This window comes from Triplophysa dalaica, chromosome 17 (genome assembly GCF_015846415.1).
Source record: "Triplophysa dalaica isolate WHDGS20190420 chromosome 17, ASM1584641v1, whole genome shotgun sequence".
NCBI lineage: Eukaryota > Metazoa > Chordata > Actinopteri > Cypriniformes > Nemacheilidae > Triplophysa > Triplophysa dalaica.
Genome location: NC_079558.1, coordinates 3,678,665 through 3,702,542, shown reverse-complemented (window position 1 = coordinate 3,702,542; position 23,878 = coordinate 3,678,665). Strand labels below are relative to the sequence as shown.

The window sequence follows — 23,878 nt, the reverse complement described above, 5'->3', positions numbered from 1 at the left end:
CGTCAATAATTCAGTGTTCAATCTTGTATCTGCAACGCTTTGCTCTTGAACACGCTTTGGCACTGTGACTATTTGCATAATGTACCGGTGATGTCAGCGAGGTAAAGTAACAAAAGAGCAAGGCTGTGTTTCATTAAAACAGACACTTCAATAAACAGCCCAGCCACTTAGATTCTCGCTCGCAGCCAGCAAATACATCCCCCGCTTGTTTAAAGCTTGGCATGTTTGTCGTGTAAGTGTTCACAAAATATCGTCGGAAGTAGACCAGCAGACAACGTTCGGTCGTTGCGGCTAACAATCTCGGTTTATGTCATCGGATGCCTCGTACAACACGGTTATTAATAGCCGGCTTGAATGGAGCAATTAATAGCTTTGTCAGATGTCATCTAATGCTTATACAAGCAATATTTAGTGTTGTCGTTCTCCAGCCGCCGATGAGCACGTTCTGCGTGTCAGAGCCTCTCCCCTGGGCACGGAGCCAGGGGACTCGTATTGGCCGGCCACATTAATTAAAAGGGCCCTTCAATAGCTTCAGCCAAATCTTCCATTTGGTTCGTTCGCAGTAAGCAAACATTGACTGATTTTAATTGTTTATACCAGATTGCCACTTACCACGCTGATCGATAGTTGCCCAGCCCTGCCATTTCAATTGATGGGATTGATGCGCCGTGGAAGAACACGTGGCCGGTCGTGCCGCTATCGCTGCACTCAGCGTAGATAAGTGAAGGTTCTCAGATGGTTCGCTTTTGGACTCGGGCTGTTAGGCATCTGTATCCGTGCCGAGATCCATATGAAGAGCTAATACAGTCAATCTGACAATTTCCCATTAAACAAAAAGGCTTCTCACAACTTCTCACAAAAAGCTGTATCGGCACACTAAATACCAACTAAATCACTCTGTGGTGATTTCAGAGAGCATTGACAAGTGCTCTTCAGCAGCTGTCTTAAATGGAGACTGGTTGAAACTGATCTTCTGGGCTTTGGTGGATTGTAACAAGTACAGCTTGGGTCTCCAAAACAAACTATTCGGACTACAATGATGTCATAAATCTCGCTCCAAATAGTAAATTTCACACAATCAAAAACATGACACTGGGAATGCATGAACTGATCATATATATAGCTTAAAAGCATTGCTTTAGAAAAGGATCCAAAATGGGATTTAAAATGCAATTGGCTTGTACTAATGGGCAGGACTTCCATTCCGACTGCTAAATATTTTTCCAATATTTTCCTACAATTGTTCTGTCTACTCCTCATTCAATATTTGTATTGTTATTACCTTGAGTATGGTTGCCAGATGGTTCCAAAGCTCTGGAAGCTTTGGCAGTCCATGAGGACAATGTTACAGAACATGATTTCATGTCACCGATGCCCCGCTGTTTGCATGTGTCTGACGGATGCCCTTATGTAATTGACAGGGAGGCTATGCAGCATACAGATACGCCCAACCAGCCGCGGCAGCTGCAACGGCCTACAGTGACAGGTAAGAATCCTGCAGCGCTCGCGTTGTTTTTTTCTCTGTTGTTTGCCAGATGGCCGAAATTTGAGTTTTGTGGCTTGTAGTCCATGTCTATTAGCTTTGAGGGCGCTGGAATGTTTCGTGGGTCCGTGGACAAAATTAACTTTTAAGTGCATTTTATATTAACACTCTGTCCAATAAAATGTCCAATAAAATGAAAAGAGAATTAAAAACACCTGCAGCTGAATCATATGTTGTGACTGTGATGTAAATTTGTTTGCTGATTGAAAAGCATTTGATATATATATAATGTATATATACTGTATATAGGTAATATATAAAAGAAAGCACGTGTTGTCGCTTTTAACTCATAACTGTAATTCTTTATATTGCTGCTGTCATTCTGAATCCTTTTTTATGCCCTTAATTATTATTATAAGTCAACCTGCTTGTCCCTGGATTTTGAAAATATCGAGGCAATAAAAATGATTAAAAAATTCTTGTCGACTTTGACAAAACAGTATTAAGTGAAAAGTGCAGCGTTAAATTTGGACACTTGATGTTTTGGGAGGACAGTGACAATTTAGAACTTTATAATTAAGAACTATTTACCTCATTAGGTTTTTCCTCATTTATCTTTCGATGTATTACTTGCATAAATATGCTTTTAAAGCAGCAATCTATCCTATTTTTTGTTAAAAAAAAGCATTTGCAACTTTTCTTAACCTTCCCAGATTCAGTGTGTTAAGCTGTCATTCATCATTTCACTTAAAGTATTATTTTGACGTCACTTACCAATATAAAGATAAGTACTACGTGTAAAGTAACCTGCAATTTTCAACAGACATGGCAATATTCGAATACGGCAAAACGTTGGATTGTAGCTTTACATTAGCCTTCTATAAGCTTTATATTTCACTTGAAGCCTAGGTGGCTGATATTGAAAATATTATTTTGGGCCAGATTTGCTAACCGCTTGCGACAGCACGAACAGCTCTTTTGGTATAAAAACAAATATCAGTATTTACTCAAGACACACAGTGAAAATTAGCACCGAAAGAGTCTGGACGCAGCTCTTTTTGGGACTGACCTTATTGCATATTCATTTGTAGGAGTTTACTCCTCAGACGCAAGAGTATTTAGATATATCATGGAGCACAATTTATTAAGATTTGCGATTGTCCTTGTACTGGTATTTGTAGCTTTACTTAACAACCAAAATAAGCGTGTCTAAAACCTTGAGCTAAATTGCGCTTGTCTTGGTTAGTCATTACGGGAATGAGATTTGATTGCGACTGTATTTTTTAAAGTGCGCATCATGTGCAAGAATTTCCACTCCCATCTGAGCTTTTTTGAAAGTGTTCTCTCACGCTATTTTGCCCTGTTTAGTAAATCTGTCCCTTTATCTTAACCGATAAACATGGCTGACTAAATTGCACATTTCTACAAATGCACTAACTAAAACATTTGCCAGATGCTGCATCCGCACCACTAGGTGTCATTAAAACATCTAAACATCTTTCTTAAATGCTAAGAACTAGATTTTGAGTTGTCCAGCATTGCATAATAGATTTGCTCTTACATTAAACACAGTTAAATAGGATCAATTAGATATCGCCTCTCTATCTTTTATGCACACTGAACTTGAATTTAACCTAAAGATCCGTAAGCACTTAACTCGCTCACTTCAGGCCACAGGATTGTGTGCGCACGAGAGTGTGCTAAGACTGAGGTGGTGCGAGGTTGTGAGTAATTTATCCGGGACCTGTGGGGACCCTGTCAGGTTGGATCAGGATAGGCACTGGTTTAATCTAGGCAAGATTGAGCGTGTCACTGCCGATAAGCCATGGCCCTGCCTGCTAGCCTGAAGAGCCCCGATAATGTAAGATTTATCAGAGGCAAGCACAGATCCACATCAGAGCAGGTGACAGGACTGCCATTCCCCTCCCGTTGCTTTAGCCATCTTTCTCTGTTGCCTTTTATTCTCTTCACCTCATTCTGCATCGCTGGTCTTTCACCTCCTTAGTTTCACAAGCCAGCTTTGCATTGCACATACTGATTTGAAATGCAACTTAAAATTGGTGTTTAAAGGACATAGAAGTTACATTTTACAAACAAATGATAATAACAATGTCCAGATATTTAACTGGGGGGCCAGAAATGAACTAATGAGGTTTGTAAACTGATGTATAATCTTATTTGAACCAAATCCATTTGAATAAAAAATAAATATAAACGTAATAAAATTAATAAATGCTAGTCTGAAAAAAATACATATTTTTAACAAAAATCTGTGTTTTTAAATAATTGTTTCCTAATATTTTTTCATTTTTTTGTACCGTTTATGATTATTTTATTTACCTATTGATTTATTTATTTAATATATATGATTTTTTTTATGAAGAATAAAAAAAAAATAATACATTCTTTTTTTCTATAAGTAGAATATTTGCAAAAAATGAAATATTTTTTAGTTTATTTGATATCTTTATTTAATTATTATTGGGTAAAATGTCCTTGGGTTCTTGTAAGGTGCTATGTTAATAAAACGAGCAAAAAATCTAATAATGAATTAAAGAAATGAAATTAGTATTATTGTATAATAAATATTAATACAAGAGAGCAAAAAGTGATAAGAATTATTTGTTAGCACTAACATAAGTCTTCTAGAATCATGTTTAGGGCATGTAAAAGTATTAATTTCTCATAATTTTGTAAAATATTAGTCATTTTATTCAGGTCTGGTAGGATGTCCAGGTTTACTTCTCTGTCTGGTTAAGTTGTAGGTTAAATAGCTCCGTCCAGCTGGAATGTTGTGGGGATTCCCAGGCGCATCCTCTTCTGCGCTGTCTGTCATAGGCAGTTTAAATCCGCTCTGCTCAGCTCCTCTTTCTCACTCCACTGAGCTGGCCTGACCTTTGATGTTGTAATAATCCCGGATGACAAAAACCTGGTCAGATCCGATAGTATTTCCATATGTAATAGCATGTCTGGGCCCAGGATTCCCCCCCACCGCTTTTCTCCTCTCTCAGTCCCTGCCCTCAGCACCCGGCTCGGCCTGCCTTATCTGCTCCCAGCAGGCCCTCATTTGCAAGCGTGTGTTTGTAGGGAAAGTCAACAAATGAAGAAGGAGGTTAATAAATAAATAAAGGAAGAAGTAAGGCCCATCTTGAAGGAATTAGTTCCAAACCGGTACCAATGAAAAGAGTCGGAGAACGTGACTGCCGCCACCAGCCCTGTGCGTCTTTACAGTGCAGCCGGGTAAATAAGTTAGAGTGCAAAGGAGCATGGGAATTATAAAGAGGGCTGTGAACACAACTCGCTTTCTCGCTCTCTGTTCTTTATGCATAACAACAACACAAAATCCTTATGTATCCATGAATTTTCCCACCACCAACTTACTGTCTTTTCTTGTAACTTTCATGTGTTTGGTTAATGGAAATGCTGGGCATTTGAGAGGTTGCCAATTTTAAGTTGTATATCTTTTTTAACCATTTCATAAAATCATACTGACTATTTTTTCAAATAGGAAGGAATGTGATACAAAACATGAACTCCATACTAAATACTACCCTGCGATTTCTGTATCTTCCTAGTATTAACCATCATGTTCATCTGTTGTTCTCTTTCAGTGTCTGTCCCTCTCTAACCAATACAATATTTATCATATCATAAGATAAAATACCCTCAAACCAACATCAGATCACTGATCACTTTCACACTTTCACACCTTTACATGGTGTATTTATAGCAAGCAGGTGATGGCATTTTTATCAGACGGGCAGAAAGTGGATGAGAGAGAAGCGTGTATTGATAATGGATCTGGTGAACAGAGATCACTGGAGCATACTGTACTATCTTCCAAAGCTTCAATGCCCCACCATCTTTCTTTCTTTCTTTTTTGCCTTGTAGCTATGGCAGAGTCTTTGCAGCAGCAGACCCGTATCACCACACGATTGGACCTGCAGCCACGTACAGCGTGGGCACTATGGTGAGTTTAGATCTTGATGCATGAAACATTTATCTGTTCCCTAACGTTCTACAGACCCAAGCACCCCAACAGCATAAAAGACAAAGCCAAGTGCAATAGTAATAATGCAGATTTATTTAAAAAAAATAGGACTGCTAATATGTAGTTGGGGTGGTTGGGATGTTTAATATTGTACCTTTGATCATACATTTAGGGTCCAAAATTAATGTTTTGCTACAGTGACGGGTGAGGTAACGCTGGATGCAGTTTGATGAAAATGAAAACTTCATTTATTTTATTACTATACTGTATTTTTTCTTCCTATGGAGCAAATAATTGTACTGTTTTTTACACTGTAGTTGAAATGTGAATACATTTAGATGTATTGCTCCTTTTCACTTTATCACTTTAGTGGCTTAATGAGAGGTTTTTGGACGTTTATGTCATATTTAATGTATAAATTTACATTGCATTAGATAACAAAATATCATAGTGGCTTCTGCAAGTGGCTTCTGCAAAATGAAACAAATGAGTTTCTCTTGTCGTTGTCATTTTGCTTGAAAAAGTGCATTAGTGCTGAAGTATGTTTCTTTAGGATAATTGCCACTTGGCTTGGTATTTTGTTAGATAATGCAAAGATATTCATACATTTTTAAGCGTGGCGTAGGTGTCTAAATACTTTTTGTGGCTGCTGTAAAAATTGGCGCAGAGTAAAAAGTGTAATAAATGGAATTGAATTATCTAAAAGACATTCAGCATATCAGCATTCATAAGAATTAAGCTTAGTTTCTTTTTTTAATAAAGTTACAGACCATTCGATCTCTGTTTATTTAAATCATTAAAAAATAACAATTTTTTTTTTAATATTGTTAATTTTGGACTCTGATGAACATATTTGAAATGCATATTTTGTGTAGCTATATGTCTGTATCCTGAGGCTGATCGGCATTATATGTATGTCTATGTGACGGTTTGTCAACAATGGTCTTTGACACCTTGTATCTCATTAAATGCAAGGGGTTTCCCAGCATACTGACACGTTACTGGTTTAACAAGACTTTCCATATTATCCTTTGCTTATCAGCTCTCTCGAAATGATGTGGGGATAGTCGTCCTGTTAATGTTTGTTTTTAGCTAGCTTTTGCAGCTAACATCAAAGATGAAAAATTTCCAAACTCCTATCTGAACACGAGACGAGAAATCTTTTCATGATCTGTTTTTTGTGCGGTTGTTGGTTGGGACTTCTCTCAAGATTAACGACCGTCAAGCGCGTGCAGCAGCGTGCCGAGGGAGATTAAAGAAAAGCGTGAGATAGAGTGAAAGCCACAAAAAAAGAAAGAATAAAAGATTTCATCGCACCCACCTCCCCCTGCCCATGAGGCTTATTGGACAAACATTCTGTCTGAGACAAATGACTAGAATTTACCAAGTCGACATCCGTGTGATTCTCAAAACCGTCCTGTTCCCCGGTGCAGCTGCTAGCTAAAAGCTTTCATTAATTAAGACCATTTTTTCCTCTTCATTTACTTAATTAAAACTGTGGCCTGTGTTGCTTTTTTTTGCTTCCTTTTTTCAAATTTTCCTCCCTTTCTCAAGACTTCAATTTGCCATTTTAAGACAAATATTCCTCACCCCCCGAACGCCGCTCCCCCAGCGGATCATAGGGCGCGGGGGGGAGGAGGTGGGCACTCAGAGTTCTGAACGATGTCAGGAACAAACCGGTCACGGCGAAAAAGCCAAACTGTTCTAACGCCGAGCCTGCTGAGAATGAAATGAATATGATTTAATCATATTTGACCAGCAGATCACAAGTAAAAAGTATTTAATAATGAGCTCCACAGAGAGTTCGAAAAAAGTGGGTTTGCTTTGCTCTCTGTTCGAGCAGAATTCATGCCACGTTTAAGGCGGGCGTGTTTCGCGCATGAAGGGTCGGAGCTGAAAAGAGGCCTTGGAGCCCTTTGAAGTTTTTTGCGTATAGCTGGAGCAGAGAGGGCACCGCTATGGTCCGGTTAAAGAGAGGCTTGAGAAAGTTCTGCATGTAAGATGTCAATAAACCTGAGGGGCAGACAGCCACTGTGGTGTATTGTAACGGGTTCGATTCAGGTAGAGATTTACGCACCATTGAAAATGATGAAATCGTACCGTGTAGCGGCCTGTTTTGGTTGAACTCTGACGCCCACCGAATTCAAATTTAACGCATAAATCATGCCACTTGAAACGAGGAAAAAAGGGAGGAAAATTTTTAAAACACCCCAACGAAAATCTATTTGACACTGATTGGAACCTTTTTTTTCATCTTTGATGTTGCAGGCTAGCCTATACAGAGGAGGGTACAGTCGCTTCACACCCTACTAGAGAGAGAATCAATCCCCCGACAAAACAAACAAACAAAACAAAACAGACAAACCACCCACCTCCACCTTTCCCAGGAAACTAAATAGAGCAAAAAGCCTCCAGGTCATGAACGACCCTTTTCCTGAACAGTCTGTCAATCTCTTGACATTTATGAGAAGCCTCTTTATATCACGTGCAATCATGAGGTTACCCGGCATTTCTGTTGCTTTAGTATTGATTCGAAATCTGTTTTGTTTGTATTGAAATGTGTGGTCTGGAAGGGGAGGGGCTGAGTGACAGAGAGAGGCGGGGCGGGGGGGTGCTGTCCTATGAGTTTTCTCATTTAGTCGGGCTTGGATTAATGGCCATGAGCTCAGCTGATTTATGTGGACAGCGAGAGGAAGTGGGTTTATTTGCCTTAGTAAATGGCACAGCAATGAACAACTTAAGCAAAACAGCAGCACTGCTATAATCCCATAGGCATATATTCACAGTGTTTGCATTAAAGACCTCGTGGGTCTGCTAAACCCTGACTGCTATTCGTTAAAATATGAAAATAATATATAGAAGGTTTGCATATCTGTAAATGACTAATATAGCCTTACTTATTTTATTGATTTAGTTATTTATTTTAATACTATTCAAGGCTAAAATATGCATAAGAACATTTATTTACAAACCTCCAGCTTTCTGTTATGGAGTCTATGATCGTTTATTGGAAATATATTGTAGTAGTATTAAAACCAATAGTTATCTGCAGTACACGAAACATTTTATTAATACTCTTTTAAAAGTGATTCACCTTTCATTTGAATAATTCTCTGTCACTCGAGGCCTCTGTTACGCCCTTGTTGACATATCGTGCTGTAACTCGATGAACATTCATGGCTGTACGATTGCTGCTGTGTGTTATGAGCAGACTGCTATTTAAGTTTTTTATTAATATTTGTAAAAAAAAACAAGTATTCCATTACCACAGATTAAAAAGCAGTTTAATACTTACGTTTGTTTTTAAAGAGCAAAATGATTTATTTTTATTAATTCATTTTCCAAACAAAGCAATAAAATCACCACGCAGTACCTAAATAAATAACAATTTTCACATATGCAAATCTACAAATATAAATTTTTCCTGTTAGTCACAGTACAGGCAATAACAATAAAAGCGTAATATCTAACGAGGAAATAATCTAACAAGATACATTTTATTAGTAGTTTTTCTTTCTTTATCATGATATATTAATACCAGTCTGACTTATACGTCCGATAGAACCAGTACAAAAACGCATCTTGCGGTAGCAAAGCAAATATTCGTGAAGGACGGCCGCTAGCATGGTTTCCTTCAGTTTTAATCTGTTAGATGTCACATAAAAAACGTGAACTTAATCAAGGCGGCTTCTGCTGCTCGGAAAGCATTCTGTAAATAAACGTAGTGCAGTAATGTGGAAAAAAGAGAAGTCTTCCGCAGAACACGGTCTATTGCACCCTCTAGCTGATGAGACGTCCAGCATCCCGCTGCAACAACAGAGATGACAGGAGGAGCAATTACTGCTCAGCGCTGAAATCTCCATCACGCTTATGTTAATTCGGAAGACGCGGTCTGCTTTGAAAATGAGTTAAAAGACAAAGAGATATGGGAGTGTTATATTTTTGAGACACCCTGAATCTCTTTGGAAGTTTTGTCTGTTGTGGAGAATATCAGTCGTGGTGTTCTAAACAACATGTTCGGGTATTGATTCGCTGTTGAGTTATGCGTTACCCGCTTGGGGACGTAGGAAAGCGATCGTTGTAATGTTATTGGTCAAGCCTAAAATGTATTTTGATATAGGAAAAGGACAAATCACCTCAATAATGTAAAAATGCAATTCCCAGTTCCATTCCGAATACTGCACTCTCAGTCGATTTTTATCCTGAAGATCTAACATTCTCCATGCAAACGCACCTCTCCACTAAGGTTAAGGATTTCCCCCCAAGGTGACATTCCCTGGAGACCCTGTGCTTTATACAGGACCTCTGATAAGACATGTCAGTCCTGTAGAGAATAAAGAAAGAAGAGTGGAGGGTGGCAGTAATCCCCCTATTGAAAAAGGGTCGCCCTCGTTTCCTTCAGGGTGTTGATCATGTCTCCACCTCTCACGAGCGCACACGCTCACGCCCGGTCCAGTAAATAGCAGCCCGCATCCCTAAAATGGAATTGTAAGGGTGGAGTTATAGGAGACGAGAGGAGAAACCAGGCAAGAGAGGCAGCACCCAAAGTAATTTACTCCACAGATTAAAGATAACAGCATTGAGTCAATAACCACTGATCTCATTTAGAGATACACTAGGCTGGCCGGGCGCGTGGCACGGGCGTTCTGCTCAGTCTATTACCATAGCTGTTGTGGCTGCCTCTCTAGACCCCATTCTCCTGCGAGTGTGAAATCACAGGCAGCCTATTGTAAAACATAGATTAGATGCATTGCTTTTTTCCACCTTTGTAGGGAGAAATCTACAGCGCGACACAATATTTCACCTAAACGAATGTGTCCTTGGTTTTCCGGTGCAGTCGGCGAGTCGTTCCTCGGGGGATAGCGGCAAAAAAAAATGTGATGCACAGTGTAGATGTGTTCAAGTTGTACCATGAATAACATTTCGTCTTGTGGACATCCACATGTTTCAAAATGCCTTGTATTGTGAGCGCTGTGTTTTTCAAGTTTAGTTGTGAAGTCTAACCAGAACACCCAGAAACCAAAATCCGAGCCCTTTCTCTGTGGAAATGGAATACCAGCGCTACCCCAAATGTTATGCACTGTAAATAACATTCGGATGTGATTGTGTTTTGTTTTTCCTCATTCAAGATGTATGGATTCATTTTTATTCTGTCCTGCCAGTCACATTGTGTTCTTGGTGTTTATGAGTTTTGAAAAAGATAACATAAATAAGTCAGAAACACCACTTTATGCTTAAAACAGAGATTAAAAAGTATTTTCTTTTGTAGACATACGAACAAAAAACACCCTAAACAATATTATGTGGTGACATTTTTATATGACATACAGCATTAGGCTTTAAATCAAATTTGTTTATACCTTGTGCGCGGAGAGGATAGATCATATTATGTCAAAATGTGTCGAGTCGATAACTTTGTGCTATGTGTTCTTGAGCTATTTAAATGGATGTCCTTTTTCCAAATATTCGGAAGCCCTCTGACCTCAGTTTCATTTGTGGAGGACGCAATTTTAATTGACTTTTACATTCGCCAGATATGTTCTGAAGTGAACTGGCTCTTTTGGGTGTGATTAACAAACGTATGTGTATATCCACGACATACTGTATATGTTTAGTTTGACCGTATTAAAAAGTCAGTCGATATCTATGCAGAATTGAAAACGAATCTCCAGTAATTGAGTTAATCCATGCAAAAGACGATCATATTCTCAACTAAGGCATTTCCATCTCTATTTCAGACAATTAAACTAATCAAGCGACTAAATTAGGACTCAATCACCCATTTATTTCACTCCAGCGTTTAGGCAGAGATAGAAAATACAACGCTGGGCATAAAATGACTGCTGACAAAACAGTTTGCGCTCATCTAAAGGAATGTGTGAGCTTGCAGATTGACAAGATGGAGGTCTTCGTCTTGCATGGACGCCACAGCGGCCCATTAAAGGATTGGCTGTTTAATTAGCTCTGTTAATGCAGTCATTTGTAAGATGGCACGCTGGGCCAAGGGCCAGTCGAAATGGACACTGATTTTCGCTATCTTTTATCTTTTCCTATTTGATGGCACAATTGCTTATTCACTGAGAGGTCTGTTTGAAAGAATGAAGAATGTATTTTATGCTAGTATTTATTTCCTTTTTTATTTTACATTGAAGTCATGACTAAATGATATGTGCATTTTTCTGTCTACCTTCTGGTGTTCAATAGCATTAGAGACCCGAACCGGGCAATACTGGACAATAACACAGTTTAACGTAATCCGCCGTGTATCCGCTGTTACCTCATTCACTTTTTGCATTTTTTATAAGGTCATTTAAAATTGTGTCAATTGAATGTGCTGTTTCATTGTGCAATTCTCTTCTGTCAGGGGATTTTTAGAAAATGTTTTTTAACAAAAAAAATCTAGAAACAGTACTATTTGAACATAATGCTATATATAAATATATGTGAGCACATATCGCAAACCTCTTTTATATGTATAAACCGTAGTAATAAATGTGTACTTGCTGTCCATTTCACATGCTTATATTAAATCGCACCATCTGTTGAAAACCATTGTGCTGTCACATACAGTATCCATTTGCTTTTGGACTTCCAAGATTCAGTAGTTATATATACATAAAATAAAAAAGTAACTAAAACTTAAGGTTTTTGTGTTTAAATAAAAGGAAAATTATAACATATATGTTTAGTTCTTGGTTTGTTTGCCACTCCTAGTTGTGGATTGAATAATAAATCATATTTATTTCAAATTATAATATTTTAATTAAAATACCTGCGTTTCACATGCTTGTCAGATGTTAGTCCTCTTTATTACGCAGTTGATAAGACTTGAATGATGAATAGGGGGTCTGTGTGTATCATGTCACCGGCTTGTTTGGCTTTCATCGGCATGGCTGCCCACCAACGATTTTCACGCAGCCGCTCTATCAAGTCCCCCTCCATCTATTTCTGCTCATGTTTGTCAAGCAAAAACTTCAGTAGCCTCGCGTGTCTGTCGGAGAGATAATACGCCCAGAGCGGAGAACAGTGGCCCATCATCGGGCATGATCAGTATGCCGGAGCACATCTGTGTGTTCCTCCAGGGATGGGTGAAGAACTACAAAGTCATGTTAAAATTAAAGTCGGCCCGCTGCCTCTTCTGAGGCTCTTCCACACAGTACCACATCTCCCTGAATTAGAGAGCTTCTGTCAGGATGAGAGCCCCCAGGACACCCCAGTCTCCTCCCCTCTTCCTGTCCGGCGGACGTCTTTTCAGCCTCCTCGCGCTCAGAGCGGCTCCCGCGATGCCTCTGATCAGTCCCGTCGAGTCATTATGCTGAAAATTTTGCGGAAACCCCTCCTGCCAGTCCTTGTTTTCACTTCAATTACTCTAATCCAGGAATTTGGAGATAATTCCACAATGTGTTTTTAGTGTTGCACCCAAGGATTGTGTCTGATATTGAGCTGGTGCATGAAACATAATGTAATCAGAATATGTTTTTCTTGCTACTCGATTTGCATGTTTTTTGTTTAATTAGTTTCTTTTAGTTCATACGGCGGGGTTGAGAGCACAGTGAAAATCTGGGATTCGAAATCTAATTTAAACGTATAAGAAAAGAGTTTTTATGATTGAAAACAAACACACATGATGTCAAATGTGTAGTTTTAGATTCTGCTTTACTAACTGATTTAATAACTTAAATCAACCATTTTTATTATATTTGTAGTAAATTCACAGCCACAAATTGACTATGGTTTTACCGCAATATTTTACCCATATTAGCATTTGTAGTATAATGATGGTATTGTAAATGAAAAACATGGTAAACGGGAAATGTACTTACCTTTTACAGAATTGGTAACAGAAAGCCTTAAAGCTCTGTAAGGTCCCACAGTATTTGCACGTTAAGCACAATTTGCATGTAGCTCCTTGTCACATCATGCAGAATCACTCATGTTTTTTCTCTTTTCTATTTCCAGTAACTAAAACGAAGGCCGACGATGGAGAAGAGATGGACATCAGATAAAAGGAACAAAAAGGATAAAGAAAAGTGAAAATGTGTGAATGGGAAAAAAAACATACAAAAAGAAGTTCAGAGGAGATCTTTACACCGAGGCTGTCAGGAGAAGGCATTATATCTCTGTAGGGACACGAGACTGACACAGCCAAGCTGTGGATGGGAAGAGGGGTTAGCTTTCACCTGGGACAGCCTTTCCGGTGTGGAGGAGAAGAGGAGACGTCATCATAAAACTTTTTATTTTTCTAAACTTTTTTAAGTTTACGGTTTCAAAAAGATGAAAAAGATGAGTGTATATATCTATATAGCGATATATATGTATGTATAAATATGTTATAAAAGAGAAGCGGAGTTTAAAAAAATCACTATAGCAACAGAGTGATGAATTCGTGCTGTGGGAGGGGGGGTGGGTTTTGTACGTGTCATTCCTTTACACCCCCCACCCCCTCCCACCGATCGAAACGGCCCAGGCAGAGAGGCTGAAGGCCCCTTAGACACAATTCCATGCGGCCCCTCCAAAGCCCTCGAATACGGCACAGCTGGGTCTTCCACGAGCGGGATCTTGTCGGGTTCAACTTCCTGTCGGGCCTTCCTGAGCGGCTAGACGTCCCCCTTTTATTCATCCCGACTAGATGTTAAACGAAGGCAGACTTGCATGGGAAGATCCACTTTATGAACTATGTCAAGTAAAACTCACCAACGTCAGGTTGTGAAGATCTTTAATCCTGCTATTCAGGTGTCGTATTAAACGGGACAAGAGAAGACACTGTAAATATATGAACAGAGCCCAGTCGACATCAGACGTAGACGTGGGGAACGAGAGCGGGGTTGTTTTCGATATCCATCCACCCTGTCATCCTGCTGTTGTTTGTAGCACAATATGAAACGGCCCACTGAGGTGAAACACAGATGCAGGTTTTACTAGGTTGCGTGTGTGCGTGTGTTCTTGCGTATGAGAATGTGAGGCCGGGGGGGAGGGAGGCGGGGGGCGTTTGGGGGCTTTATAGAGTCGCGTAGGGCGCAACAGCCGCCGGAGCCCAGGGCTACCAAAAAGCATTTCATTGTAGTGTTGTGGAGGTGGCCGTGCTGTGTAGTAAACACTTTTGTATGTGGTGTCAGGAGGCTACAAATTAAGAAAATTGGAGCTGTCTTCTCGGTATTGTCACGGGAGTTTCACTATCCATCTTTAAAATGGGTTCCTGCCCGGTGCGAGGTGGAAAACTGTGTGAAATGAGTGCCAGTTTAGTCACGGGAAAGTTTTATTAAAGACGTATTACCTTTATACTTCTACCGAGCTCATTTCAGTGGCATCATTATATATTTAAACGTTGTACTAATAACATGCTGCTCAGCGTGGTCAAACGTCGATTGTAGCCATTTACTAATGTTGTATTATTGTATTACCAGTATGAAAAACATTTATATATGGATATATCTTTTTGTGACTTTGCGACCCTTGAAGAGGATTGTATCTTTCGTTTTCAATGGTAGTCCAGGTTTACTTTTTTGGCGGCGATTTATGCAAGAACCGAGAGATTTTCACTTGTGTGGCGTTGTTTGCGTTCGTCTGTATATCTTTGGTTCAGCTATTGAATGTAATTCTACTTTTTATGTACATGTCTTTGTTTTTTAAGCAGTACTTTGTAAATGTGTGGATATGTGGTAAAGCGAGTCTTTGTTGTGAAGCTGGACCCGATTCGTGACGGAGACGCGGTCCGGCCGACACCTCTCTTTTATAACAAGGAGCACTCCAGCACGCCAGACTTTATCCTAACCCTGCAGGACAATGACCGAAAGACAAACGGATCGGGTCTGTCGGAATGGTTTACGGATGCTTTTATGGAAAACACTTTTTTATTTTTAGTTTCCTTGATGCAAAATGTAAACAACTAAAAGGTGTCCAAGGTTGCTCCATCATACATATTTATCCTGAAATGAGATGTTGTGTCAGGTAACCCAAGATGCGGTACCATCAAAATGTACAGGTCTTATTCACGTCTGCATTTTTATTTCAAATGACAGAATTTACCTGACTGCATAAGGTCATTTCTGAGGGTCAGATCAGGTCGAAATCTCTCCAAACGAACAACTGCACGTTTTCACTTTTTACAGTGTTTATTTTGGCTCAGTGACGACGGACATTCAGTCAACCCAGAAATAACTCACCTCTACAGATGGCATTCCCAAGCTTTGCAAAATCATGCGCTTCCTCGGACTCAGGTGTTACACGACAGGACTGATGTGTTCCCTTCCATAATGATCGAACTCCTCCTTGCTGCAGTTTTCCTCTCAGAACGAAAGTTTCTTTTCTACAAAGCTGGCGACTCCTATTCTATCTCAGCGACTGTACTACTTTATTACCGAAACGATCGACCGTATCCTGGAGAGCGGAGGCATCCGGTCAGATGCGAAGGTTAGTGGTGCATTAGCGGTGCTTTGGCCAAGGCGTGTTGTTTCAGGGACTCTAAAACAAAACCAGAGTGGCGGATTCTGCTCTAGAAGAGACTGTGACCGATCAACCTAACAAAAAAGATGTCAATTCTACAGAGATCCGAGACCTCTGGGGTTATTTCTTTGCTTTAGTCCGTACGAGACATTACTTGTTTACACGTTCTGGTTTTCGACCCTGCTGTGAGGTATACTGTATGTTAGCTTTTGCACTGTATTTTTCGGCTTGTCGTCTTCCCTAAAGTTTCTGTTTCCCTATCGAGTGACGCCAACCCATAAACCTGAGCACCAAAGTCATTTACTGTCTTCCTCCACCCAAAGCAGAGAACCAATGCAAACTGTAGTCTGCTTATAGTCTTAAGACTCAAGTGCATGTATCTGCGAACTTAGACCTAAAAACGTCCTACGAATTTGTTCTGGTCGTCTGCTCTCTAGGGCGGGTTTAAGACCAGCTATGCAGCTCACCTTTATCTGCACAGTTACAGTTACACACAGTCAAGCCAACGGAAACGACAAACTTCTCCTGGCAAATGCGTATTCCAGCCCAGTTCAACACAAAAAAGGAAAAAAACTCTTCCGATTTTCCTCATCGTCATTGCCAGATCCCCGAAGCACAAGAGTTTGAATGGAAAGTTGAGTTTGTTGTCTTAGTGATAGTAACCTTCCATCTAGCGTACTTGTGTGTGTGTATGTGTGCGTGCTTCCAGCCCCTTTGTTTTCTATTGAAAATATAAGAAAGCTACTTCCTGTGTCATCTCAGTATAAAGATGTATTATATTAAAAAAGGTTCTCTTCATGTGCAACACAAGCTCTACGCAACAACAAGTCTATTTTAATCACTTGCTTTGGTTTGGTTCGGTTTTGTCTCATTCTTTCTTTCAGATTTTTAAGATGTTCCAAAACGTACACGTAAAGGGGGGGGGAGAAAAAAGAAACCAATATATTCTATTTAAAATGAAATGATGAAACTTCTGCTGTCCTGGATCTATACTCTCTAAATTTCACTTTTCTTTCTGTATGCATCTGATGTGCTTCAGACAACCAGTACTGTTTATTAATGAACCATTATATTATTATGATTATGATTATTATTATTACTATCATTAATATGGTTATAAATAAATATTTCTTTCTTCAATAACGGAGTCTCAGATTTCTATCAGGTTGTCATGTTAATATGTCCTGCATGTACACAAGAATTCTTGATCGGTGGTTCTCAACTGGTTTTGCTTGATTTGACAGCGGAACAAAATTTTCGATTTTAGAGATCAAGTGGGAACCAAACAAAAAAAAATTGTTCATGGTTTTTATGAGGGGTCACGAATACTTCTACCAAATGGCAATGATAAATGATGCACTTCTGACAAAATCCCATAATGTTTGTTTAGATACACAGACGTCTACAATTAAATATATGCAAATGCATGTAACATTGTTTTTTCTGCCGTCTGCAACCCAGTCAGGACACATCTGTGACCCACGAGTTGAGAACCACTGCTTATAACACAGATGAAATATGTCTAATGTCTCAGAAATAGGCTTGATTTCCCAAAACACTAAGTGCATGTTCATAAATCCTCCGTTGTTCTTTTCTTCAATGGGCTGATGTTTAAGCAGTATGCAAAAACGGTCCTACATTAATGAGCCTCAAACCACTCGTAAATCCATTATGTGCCAGTTAAACCGACACCTCATTAATGGTATTAATGCATTTTGATTCACGCAAAGCTGCACTACATTTAGGAGTAAAACATTGCATTGTCCCAAATCTATCTGAATTAGTAAGCTTTCACACAGAGGTGTCCTGTAAATTTCACCTGATTTGAATACCTCCCATCCTATTCTTCTTCCCCCAATGTATCCTACTGTATGACCTGTTGCGTGTCGGTCAATGTAACTTATGCTAGTGCTATCTAAAAATGAGTTTTTTTATATGACGTAGTTCACTCCAATGTGGGTGCATCTGTGCACATCATCGTAACTCTTATTTCTGTGTGCACCTGTTAAGCTTTCAGCAAAAGTGGCCCTTTCACCAACTATTGGCCTTTATGATGATCTACGTTCTTTTACCATATACAGTAATATTTAATAGCTTTCTGTGACTCAGCACGTTGAAATGCAACATGGCTTTAAGTGCTGGAAAAATAAACAAGATCCATTTTAAAGTAACCTTTGACCTTCTCTAAGCCTGTAAGTGCCGCCAAAAGATATTGGACTCGACTGTTCGTCTAGGCTCCTCCATATACATCATTGCCAATGTTGTTATAGAATTGAAAGTGAAAGGCACGATGGGAGTTCTAGACCAATTTGTCTTTTGTTCCCCCGGGACCACAAGACAAAGTGGTCCTGTCCATCTCCACAATGATCATTTACCTACACAAAGCAAACGCACCATCGATCCCCAAAGACCCTACAAAACAGCACAAAGATGTTCACGTACCTGCGCTAACGAACAGCTTTCCACCTCCAACATTGATCCCACGGTTCAGTACTTTGTCATTCGCTCATTACACAGGCCGTGGAAGGTCTCGACCAATCAAAGTTCTCCACACTTCTCCTGGAAGTCACCGGAGGAGCTTGTTGTTCTTTTAGAAGAAATGCAAAGATTGCTCAGGTAGGACAATGGAATAAGGCTTTTATTGTTTTTTACCTGCTAATTGTTTGTAATCGAATGATCCAGCCCCTTCCCATTAGCTGCACATGGAAGACTTACAATAATCTGCTTGATAAAAAAAAGAAACACAGTTACACCTAAGCACCCGCACCTCCACAACAAGTTTTAACGCAACAAAATGCTTCAGCCATAGCAGCACTAGGATCTCCTATACAGTAGAATCCAAATCATCCATTCATGGCCGAGGTGAGAAGTTGCTTCCATTATCATTGAAAACACTGACAGGCAAAGTTTCAGACACTGTCCTTAACCTGTCCACTCGAGACAAAAGCTGTCGTCCCAGGGTGAAAGCTATTAAGGGTACATGGCGGTTTGGCCCCTGTGCTCCGGCAGGCCTGTGTTAATTACAGTACACATGAATATCGCGTGTAACAACAGGCTATATCCTTTCATCTAAGCTGGGCGCAAGAGAGAGTCAAGCAATGAAAGAGGAAGAAAATGCCAAAGCATTAATACTAATCACTGGTGCGCTAAATTAATTTTGGATTGCTTCTCTGGGTTCGTACAAAATTGTTTTGTTGAGGGGAAAAAGGAGATTAAAGCTTTAATTATACTTGGTATTTCATTCCGCAAAATAAATCCCCCCTTTTTAAAGGGTCTCTTTCGATGCGGTAATGTGGTGTCTGTCATCAGACGGGATTATAATGAGACCCAGCAGACGAGATGTTCACCTGTTTCACATTTTAAATTGAGCGGTAGTGTCTTACGTTCTCAGACAGGTGCGGGCTCGACAATTTTGGCTGCGATTTTGCAGTTTGGGCCGATTTTGGGAATTGCAAAAACAGATTTGAATCTGTCTGTAGTTTTTTTCTCTGACAGCCTTACAACGATAATTTTCCTAAAAATGAAAAGTTTGCGATAATTTACTGACCTTGAAACTATTGTATATACTTTTTTTTTGATTGAGCACAAATCATTTTATGATAAAATGCATTGTATTCTCGTACAAGTATACAAAAGTAACAGAAAGCACGGACATCTATCATTAAAGTAATCCAAATGACTCCAGTGCGTTAATAAATGCCTTGTGAAACAAAACATTGGCCTAGGTGTGTGTGAGATATTACATTTCAATTCATGCTTTATTCATGAAATTTTGTGTTGTAATAATGTAATATATTATGATAACATAATTAAAATTTGTATTATATATTCATGATCAGCTTCAAATCTCATAGGTCCATGCATGTCTTGAGAGGAAATATGATATGACAACTAGAACCGATGAGATTTGAAGTGATATACACGTTGCTGTATTTGACTTTATGCAATTGTTTTTGCTTATAATTTCACTAAATATGAGTGCATATTTATTAACCCTTTCCAGTGACTTGGATTACTTTAAATATGACTTTATAATGAATGGTTGTAATTTTCGATCCCGTTTAAAGGTCCAGTGTGTTCTTTTTTGGAAGATCTATTGACAAAAATGCGAAACAATATACATAACTATGTCTTGTATAAAGAGCTTACACAATGAAGTGTTACGTTTTTATTACATTAGAAAGCTGAAGTCCTGATTTCTGTTTTATACAACAGCAAAGCAAAACTAATATACCATTTGGTTCAGCACACACTTTGATTTGACCACAAAAATAACCGGTTCACTTTCTACACACATCATGCCTAACCTTTTTGAATCTGAGAATATCCTCATGTGTTTTAATTTTTCTTCACTTTTGCCTGGCAGTTCGTCTCATCTGAGCTGAGCAGCATCCGTTTCAATGGGGTTAACCAAAGCAAAACCACAGAAATATCAAGAGGGAATAGAAGAGACAAGTGTACCAGGAGAGCAAAGGGAAGTAGACTCCACACAGCTGAGATTACAGACACGGAATGAGAGTCAATATTTACCGAGGGCTCGACGAGAGCAAGAGGGAGCATTCAGCCATCAAACAAACAGGCACAAACACCGATACACGGCTGAAGATCTCATTAAACTCAGGTCAGCTTTTGTCTGCCCACCTTTGGGCACTGACTTCACTAATCTTCCATCGACACTGCATTGTCCGGCATTACACACACTCGCGGACACGCACACAGATTTCCAGACACAAGAGCAAACACTCGGCGCCTCTTCGGTGTGTGCTGTGTCTACAGGTCTCCAAATCCCGTCGCAAACATACCACAGCAACACTGCTGATCTACTGCCAGCTTTCAACAGAGAAAAGGAGACTGTGGAAAAGCAGAGAGATAGGGTGGTATTGCTTGCTTTCATTTCACTCGAACCCTCGTGTGAATTCTTCCTCTTAGATAGGCTGCGTTCAGTCAGCTTAATGAGAAATGGGTTCTATCTTCGCACTCCCTGTTGAAAAAAGACAGCAAATGCTGGGTTAGGTATGTTTTGAAGCTGGTTAACTGGTTTGAGCTGGTTTAGGTTGTTCACATGATGGTTTAAACTGGTTATGTGCTAGTTTAAGCTAGTCATGTCCTGGTCCTTAGCTGGTCATGTGTTGGTCTCAGCTGGTCATGTGCTGGTTTAAGCTGGTCATGTGCTGGTTCCAGCTTAAACCAGCACATGATCGGCTAAGGATCAAAACATGACCAGCTTAAACCAGCACGTGACTAGTTTAAACCCCAATGTGACCAGCTTAAACCAGCAGAAACCAGCAAACCAGAATCAAAACATACCTAACCCAGCATATGCTAGTTTTTTCAACAGCTGTGGATCTGTGCATACAAGTGCTTGGTTTTTAATACTTTAAAGAAAGAATTGACTCAATTCTCAACTTAACTTAATTGTAAACACGTAAGATTGCACAGACTAATAGATTTGATTCATCGCTCACCAAAAGATTCATTCAGATTTGTTCACTGGTTTGTTTTCGTTGACTCGTTCTGTAGGTCGTCCTCATACCAGTAGGTGGCGCACAATTATTTTGAGCGATTTGTGCGATTCGCTAAATAAGAATAAGCTTCCCTGTCAACTGACTGCTCAGATTGAGATGTTATGACGTTAAATATTTGTTTATAATAGAAATATGACATTTATGGGCTACATCAATCATAGTAGTGCACCGTTTTGTACTTTAAGATCTCAAATCAAGAAAATTTGATAAGTATCAGCTCATAGAATCGACTCAGTTGATTCGGAAAACGTCGAACAGCCTTCTATGCCATTGCAACCCCATTAAAAAGACATGGTCTTTTGATATGAGGCGTGTGTTGTGTAGGCCTATAACTGTGTTTTTAAGCCTGCGGGATTTGTTTTTTGTTTGCAAGGCCTGTGAGTATTAACTGTGTTTACTCGTGGCTGTGAAGAATAGTCCTATTTAAGGTAGCTCATCTGTCTCAGTCACATTCAATACAGCTACAGCTGGCTTACGGCACGCCTATTTAAAATGGAAGCCCGCAATCATAATAATGCCAGGCTGGGTTTGTTACGTTATTGTTATCCTCTCTCTCGCTCCTTCTCGGTCTTTCTTTATTTTCCATTTTGCTCTCTCGCTATTGCTCTCAACTCGGTTCAATTGAAGAAAGCTTGCACGACTGTAAGAGTAACCCCGAGCTATAAAGTAGCAGTCATGTTTAACAGAATTTAGAGTGAATGATGAAAAGACAATAAGACATTAATTGCACAAAGTTAGATGTTCGCCGACTAAAAAGGATTATAAAAAGAATAATATATAATCTAGAAATATGCACGCACCCATTCTCTCTACTCATCTCTGTTTCTTCTATTTTTCAGGTCCACGGAGGGATTTTTCCTGTTCCTTACTGCTGTTTAAAGAGATCACATAAAATAGAGCGAGACACAGCGGGAACTGTAATTTTGCTGGAATACTGTAACTATGGTGACGAGCAGCCCATCATACCCTTCCTCTGGCTTTATTATGGAAGTTTATCATGATCGGTGTCAAGTTTATATGTTGAAATCAGTCATGCTCACGAGCTCCATGTGTCTTTCGTATTGACTGCTCCGAACGGGTGGTTCTGGATGTTCAAGGCTGAGACGAGATGCGTTTGGGATTATCCTTTGATAAAGTATTATGAATGTGATTAAATTTAACTATAAGATTACCACAGAATAGTAGTTTTTATTAAAACGAATCGTTCAATATTAATGGATATAAAATTAAAAAGTTTTATCTCCTCAGACGCTCCCAAACGTCCAGCATGTTTAAACGTCAAAATGGTCTTTTCTGGTGACAAAAAATCCGGCATGAAAATTACATCGCAAAAAATACATTTCTTACCATGCATTTTTAAAACAAATACAGTGACATTAAAATATTTAGTCTTGTTTTTTGAACAGAAAATATAAGAATTAAGTTAAAAAAAAAAAAACATGCCAGTGAGATGAGAAAAATAAACTTGAATTAGGTATTTAAGAAAATGGTAAAACTAAATGAAAGTTTATTTTTCTTACCCCATTTGCAGATGTTTTTTATGTTTTTTTTGCTTGTTTTAAACATAAACTTACTGAATTCCTATATTTTCTTTCAAAAAACAAGGCTTAATATTAAGGTCACTTACCTTGTCGATGTTTCTCGATATTTCTGTGCATATAATGAAAAAATAATTGGTTCCAAAAAAGTTGGAAATACTGACATTGGCTTGAGGCAATGTTTGCTATGCCTTACCGAGTTTGGCCGACCAAACATTGCAGTTTTATTTGGCGCTGCTAGCGAAGCAAAAATGACACACTTAACCTAAAAGTAAAGATGAAACTTATTCAAATGACCCTCCTGAATGTCTATGCAAATGTGAGTGTTTGTCCTTTAAGCAGAAAGAGAGAGAGAGCATCCCTGCATCGGTTTGCACTTGTTGTCCGAGTGTGTGGCTCCATTAATTAGCAGAGCATGCTGGGATAGATGGACAAAGTGTCCATCTCTGTAGAGCCGAGCAGGCGCACATCGGCCCACAACGGTGGGTTTTGATAACAGACTTTTAACACTATACAGGCTCCTGGTGGACCGTGTTCTCCACGCAGCCTCGACCAGCTTCTCTCAATATTCATTTTGCTACAAAGAGGAAAAAACAAAAGTGCAGGCATGAGGAACATTAGGACATAATCACCCGTGTGTCTGCGCCAGACCATGAAAGCGCCTCATCTTTAGTTTTTTTTACATCAGGTTATGTGGGAGGGGAAGGGAGGTGGTGATGAAGTGCGTGTCAGGGTGTTTCGCAAGCCCACCGCAACAAGGCATCAGGGAGGGATGGAGAAGACGACATGCTGATAGACCCCCAACCCTCCTCCATCTTTGACGTTCTCCTCCCCCTTCCTCGACCCCTCGCTGGCGTAGTTGGCTTGTGGCACAGAGTCATTTATATGTGAGTGATTA

At 39.5% G+C, this 23,878-nt stretch overlaps 1 protein-coding gene across 13 annotated transcripts in view; it reads left to right on the top strand.

Moving 5' to 3' along the window:
- The window catches only part of rbfox3a (RNA binding fox-1 homolog 3a), a 398,996-nt gene extending 381,936 nt beyond the window's left edge, over window positions 1-17,060 (top strand). For 8 of the 13 annotated variants that reach the window (XM_056770684.1, XM_056770683.1, XM_056770687.1 and 5 more), the window contains 3 exons: window positions 1,422-1,486; window positions 5,375-5,453; window positions 7,743-8,058. In XM_056770684.1, the coding sequence (XP_056626662.1) occupies window positions 1,422-1,486; window positions 5,375-5,453; window positions 7,743-7,787 (189 nt within the window). In that variant the 3' untranslated portion in view covers window positions 7,788-8,058. Of the gene's footprint in view, window positions 1-1,421; window positions 1,487-5,374; window positions 5,454-7,742; window positions 8,062-12,103; window positions 12,114-13,433 lie in introns of those variants that run through there. The other 5 variants (XM_056770694.1, XM_056770692.1, XM_056770690.1 and 2 more) reach the window with 4 other exon arrangements.
- Window positions 17,061-23,878: the final 6,818 nt, after the last annotated feature.